Raw genomic sequence first — 6,454 nt, 5'->3', positions numbered from 1 at the left:
GACGATGGAATGAAAGAACACCAATGAAGAGGAAACTAAAGCAAGAGGAGAAATCAGGAGCAAACTTAACAGTGAAGCTGCGTTTGGAGCTGAGTCGGCACATTCTCCTTCAGGAGGAAACCAGATCTGATCTAGGAGCAGTTTGAGGGACGGGAAACCCGAAGCAGCCGAGCAGCAGCTGATCTGAGGAAAGTTCTTATTGTCGGAATCACATCAGTGGATTCTGACCGACCGTCTGAGGAGATGAGCCGACGTCCACGTCTCCTGAAGGAGTGACGGGAGGAGAGAGGGATGGGGGGACGGGACGCTGACCTCCATGTGACCTCTACGTGACCTCCACGTGACCTCCACGTGACCTCCACGTGACCTCATGACTTTATGAGATGTGATGAACTCTCGGAGGACTCGACAGGAAGTGACTCAAACGGAAACCTTCAGAGTGAATGGATTGTTAAAAGCAAACGGATTATGAAGTGAAACACAGGCTGACCTTTGACCTGCCGACAGGTGAGAACCGACCGACCTGTGCGGCATGCAGCCGACCCGACCTCGCAGCACCTCGGTCGGGTTCAGCCTCCACACTCCTCCTCCTTCCTTCTCCAGGCAGTTCAGCACCATGAGGTTCTCCTACCACCTGAGCAGCACCTCACCAGCACACAGCAGCTCCGCCCACAGGACAGGTGAGTGAACTGCAGCTTCCACTGTGACACAGGTAGACCGTTCTGATGCTGAACGCTGCAGAAACCAAACGGGAAGTGAACACAACATCACACATCATCACGCAGAGTACCTGAGCAGGTAGGGAACAGAGTACCTGAGCAGGTAGGGAACAGAGTACCTGAGCAGGTAGAGAACAAAGTACCTGAGCAGGTAGGGAACAGAGTACCTCAGCAGGTAGGGAACAGAGTACCTGAGCAGGTAGAGAACAAAGTACCTGAGCAGGTAGGGAACAGAGTACCTGAGCAGGTAGAGAACAAAGTACCTGAGCAGGTAGAGAACAAAGTACCTCAGCAGGTAGGGAACAGAGTACCTGAGCAGGTAGAGAACAAAGTACCTGAGCAGGTAGGGAACAGAGTACCTGAGCAGGTAGAGAACAAAGTACCTCAGCAGGTAGAGAACAAAGTACCTCAGCAGGTAGGGAACAGAGTACCTGAGCAGGTAGAGAACAAAGTACCTGAGCAGGTAGGGAACAGAGTACCTGAGCAGGTAGAGAACAAAGTACCTCAGCAGGTAGAGAACAAAGTACCTGAGCAGGTAGAGAACAAAGTACCTGAACAGGTAAAGAACAAAGTACCTCAGCAGGTAGAGAACAAAGTACCTGAGCAGGTAGAGAACAAAGTACCTGAACAGGTAAAGAACAAAGTACCTCAGCAGGTAGAGAACAAAGTACCTGAACAGGTAAAGAACAAAGTACCTCAGCAGGTAGAGAACAAAGTACCTGAGCAGGTAGAGAACAGAGAACCTCCTGCAGTGACTCCATGTTCTGAGCCGCATCACGTGACACATTTTACACACAAAGCTTCTGGATGGAAAACGTGTGACAAATCAATGCAGTGACCTCTGTGACCTCCCAGCATGCCGTGCGGCAGCACAACATGTAGATATGAATGAAGAGCTGAGGGTAAAAATAGACAAGAGTGTGTGTGTGTGTGTGTGTGTGTGTGTGTGTGTGTGTCTATATTGCATATATATATATATATATATATATATATATATATATATATATATATATATATATACATGTATATATATATATATATATATATATATATATATATATATATATACATGTATATATATATATATATATATATATATATATATATATATATATATATATATATATATATATATATATATATACATGTATATATATATATAAATGTGTGTGTATAAATAAATACGTGTGTATGATTCCAGCTTACATCCTCACATCTCTTTAAATCTCTCTAATATAAAACTGTTAACGTTGTCTTTAAACCCGATGAACAGCTGAAATCAGTCCAAAGACACGTCAAGGACACACACACACACACACACACACACACACACACACACACACACACACACACACTCTCTCTCTCTCGCCATTCATAGACGTCCTGGGGGGATGGACGAGTGAGCTCTGTTTGGGTCACTGGGTCGCTCACTGTTGCTCTGGGGGAGGGGAGAGTGTATGTGTGTGTGTGTGTGTGTGTGTGTGTGTGTGTGTGTGTGTGTGTGTGTGTGTGTGTGTGAGAGAGAGAGAGATAGAGGTCAGAGGTCAGTCTGTAGTTTATCTCCTCCCCTGCTAGATGTTATGAGGGTGTGTTTGGTTTTCCTTCACCCAGACGTATTGAAGTGTTTGGGGTGCATTTGTTTTTCAGCCTCAGCGGGGGGTGGAGTTTAACGGTCTCTCAGCACTGACAGTTCAGTAACCTGAGGGTGCGTTTGATTTGTTGTACCTCTGTCTTCCTCAGTGTGTTTTAAGTAACACTTACTGTGGGTGTGTTTGATTCAAGCGTAGAAGCTGAAGACCTGGGGGGTGTTTGTTTTGGTCACCCGGTATGTCTGTCTCTACTGGACCGGCAGCTCCTTAACAGGGGTGTGTTTGTTTTTGTTCATCATGACCTGACCCAGCTGTGGGGTAGAGTTACATCAGCTGTGTCTCCTACTCCGGTCAGAAGCATTTGTTTCGCTGCAGGGAACAGCCTGTTGAGCTGTCAGGAGGAACACACTTAATTCATGAAATCCATTCACAAGATAATAATACATTTTTAGGTTAATTGCTTTGCTAAAACTCAAACAAATAACAACATCCGTAACAGCGTAACCTGTTAGCAGTCTAACCTGTTAGCAGTGTAACCTGTTAGCTGACAACAGCGTAGCCTGTTAGCAGTGTAACCTGTTAGCAGTGCAACCTGTTAGCAGTGCAACCTGTTAACAGTGCAACCTGTTAGCAGCGTAACCTGTTAGCTGACAACAGCGTAACCTGTTAACAGTCTAACCTGTTAGCAGTGTAACCTGTTACCAGTGTAACCTGTTTGCTGACAACAGCGCAACCTGTTAGCAGTCTAACCTGTTAGCAGTGCAACCTGTTAACAGTGCAACCTGTTAGCAGCGTAACCTGTTAGCTGACAACAGCGTAACCTGTTAACAGTCTAACCTGTTAGCAGTGTAACCTGTTAACAGTGTAACCTGTTAGCAGCGTAACCTGTTAGCTGACAACAGCGTAACCTGTTTACAGTGTAACCTGTTAGCAGCGTAACCTGTTAGCTGACAACAGCGTAACCTGTTAGCAGTGCAACCTGTTAGCAGTGCAACCTGTTAACAGTGTAACCTGTTAGCAGCGTAACCTGTTAGCTGACAACAGCGTAACATGTTAACAGTGTAACCTGTTAGCAGCGTAACCTGTTAGCTGACAACAGCGTAACCTGTTAACAGTGTAACCTGTTAGCAGTGTAACCTGTTAACTGACAACACCGTAACCTGTTAACAGTGTAACCTGTTACCAGCCTAACCTGTTAGCAGCATAACCTGTTAGCTGACAACAGTGTAACCTGTTAGCACCGTAACCTGTTAGCAGTGTAACCTGTTAGCAGCGTAACCTGTTAGCTGACAACAGCGTAGCCTGTTAGCAGTGTAACCTGTTAGCAGCGTAACCATAGTTCATCAATTGAACTATGGGATGTTTCTACTTTGGGCTTCACAGTGGTGTAGTGGCTAGCACTGTAGCCTCACCCTGGTGAACCCTGTCCAGGTGAACCCTGTCCAGGTGAACCCTGTCCAGGTGAACCCTGCCCAGGTGAATGCCCAATGTCAGCTGGGATCGGTTCCAGCCCCCTGACCCTGAATATGATAAGAGGTTCTGATAATGGAATGTTTCTACTTTTATAGTAGTCTCTCGCTCTCTCTCTCTCCCTCTCTCCCTCTCGCCCTCTCTCTCGCTCCCTCCCTCTCTCCCTCGCCCTCTCTCTCTCCCTCTCTCCCTCTCTCTCTCTCTCTCTCTCTCTCTCTCTCGCTCTCTCTCTCTCTCTCTCTCTCTCTCCCTCCCTCCTTCTTACTCTCTCCGCCCGCCGCTCACACACCGGGCAGCCCTCTGGACCAAACCGAGCGGATCTAACCGGGTTATCCTGAAGCCGCAGCCCGTCGGTCTGCTGTCGGTCCGTGAACCGTCGGCGTGAGCGCGTGTGTGTGAGTGTGTGCGTGTGTGGGTGTGTGCGCGTGTGTTTCTTCTCCGTGCGTGGACCGGGAGAGCCGCTCTCTCTCCGCACCAACATTCTCTTTAATGACCGGATTTGTGTTTTGCTGCGCGATGTACATGGACAGAAGCAGCCTGAGCCGAGGTGAGTACCGCGCACTGCGCGCACTGCGCGTACATGTACACATCTGCAGCCGTGTACCGATTTACCTGCTGAGCGCCGCTGCTGCACGAGCACGTGCACACACGCGCGCGCGCCGAGCCGCAGCCTCCTCGCGTCTTATTCTCCTGTTTAATTTGTCGGTTATCATGTGTGTAATAAATCTGTATATTCATAATATAACCGGGGGGGTTGGGAATGACATGCGCGCGCTCACAGAGGGTGTTGTGCACGCGCACACACTGACCGACATCTCGCCGCAGTGGATGTCGGCTCGCGGCTGCGTGACGCTGCAGATGTTCTGATCACATCGATCACACCGATCCATATGTATCGATCTCATGGTCCATCACGAATATTAATGATGGACCGAATGTCAGCTGAGAACATGTTCGATTTCACCAGACAGCAGGCCGCGGGTGCGTGTGTGTGTGTGTGTGTGTGTGTGTGTGTGTGTGTGTGTGTGTGTGTGTGTGTGTGTGTGTGTGTGTGTGTGTGATTGATTGACTCTTAATCCAAAGTGTGTGTGTGTGTGTGTGTGTGTGTGTGTGTGTGTGTGTGTGTGTGTGTGTGTGTGTGTGTGTGTGTGTGTGTGTGTGATTGATTGATTGACTCTTAATCCAATGATTTGAATTGTGGATGCTGATGGAGATGTGAGTTATTCGTGTGGGTTTGTTTCTGCAGACAGACGCAACCCCCCCCCCCCCCCCCCCCCCCCCTCACACACACACACACACACACACACACACACCTCACACACCTCACGCACACACACACACACACACACACACACACACACACACACACACACACACACACACACACACACACACATACAACACTTTTGGTGTGAATGCAGCATAAGGACGACTAGAACCACCTTAAAAGGGCATGTAGAACCGGTGTAAACTAGAACCTCATCAATGAACACTAGAACCTCGTCAATGGACACTAGAACCTCATCAATGGACATTAGAACCTCATCAGAAAATGCTAGAACCATGTCAATGTAAACAAAAACCTTTTCAATGAACATTAGAACATCATCAACGTACACTAGAACCTCATAAATGTAACCTAGAACCTCATCAGTGACTACTGGAACCATGTCAAGGAACACTAGAACCTCATCAATGTAAACTAGAACCTCATCGATAAATACTATAACCTCATAAATGAACACTAGAACCTCATAAATGGACACTATAACCTAATAAATGAACACTAGTACCTCATAAATGAACACTAGTACCTCATAAATTGACACTGGAACCTCATAAATGAACACTAGTACCTCATAAATTGACACTAGAACCTCATAAATGGACACTATAACCTAATAAATGAACACTAGTACCTCATAAATGAACACTAGTACCTCATAAATTGACACTAGAACCTCATAAATGAACACTAGTACCTCATAAATTGACACTAGAACCTCATAAATGAACACTAGTACCTCATAAATTGACACTAGAACCTCATAAATGGACACTAGTACCTCATAAATGAACACTAGTACCTCATAAATGAACACTAGTACCTCATAAATGAACACTAGTACCTCATAAATTGACACTGGAACCTCATAAATGAACACTAGTACCTCATAAATTGACACTAGAACCTAATAAATGAACACTAGTACCTCATAAATGAACACTAGTACCTCATAAATTGACACTGGAACCTCATAAATGAACACTAGTACCTCATAAATTGACACTAGAACCTCATAAATGAACACTAGTACCTCATAAATTGACACTAGAACCTCATAAATGAACACTAGTACCTCATGAATTGACACTAGAACCTCATAAATGGACACTAGAACCTCATAAATGGACACTATAACCTAATAAATGAACACTAGTACCTCATAAATGGACACTAGTACCTCATAAATTGACACTAGAACCTCATAAATGAACACTAGTACCTCATAAATGAACACTAGTACCTCATAAATTGACACTAGAACCTCATAAATGGACACTAGAACCTCATAAATGAACACTAGAACCTCATAAATTGACACTAGAACCTCATAAATGGACACTAGAACCTCATAAATGAACACTAGAACCTCATAAATGAACACTAGAACC

The 6,454-nt window shown here is 45.7% G+C and overlaps 1 protein-coding gene across 1 annotated transcript in view; it reads left to right on the top strand.

Moving 5' to 3' along the window:
- Positions 1–532: 532 nt before the first annotated feature.
- The window catches only part of fgd1 (FYVE, RhoGEF and PH domain containing 1), a gene marked incomplete at both ends in the record, with an annotated part of 16,452 nt that continues 10,530 nt past the window's right edge, over positions 533–6,454 (top strand). The window contains one exon of the mRNA XM_079226422.1: positions 533–680. Coding sequence (XP_079082548.1) covers positions 533–680 — 148 coding nt within the window. The remainder of the gene's footprint in view (positions 681–6,454) is intronic.

The sequence above is a fragment of the Taurulus bubalis genome, assembly GCF_910589615.1.
Source record: "Taurulus bubalis genome assembly, chromosome: 11".
NCBI lineage: Eukaryota > Metazoa > Chordata > Actinopteri > Perciformes > Cottidae > Taurulus > Taurulus bubalis.
This window is presented reverse-complemented; position numbering and strand designations above follow the sequence as displayed.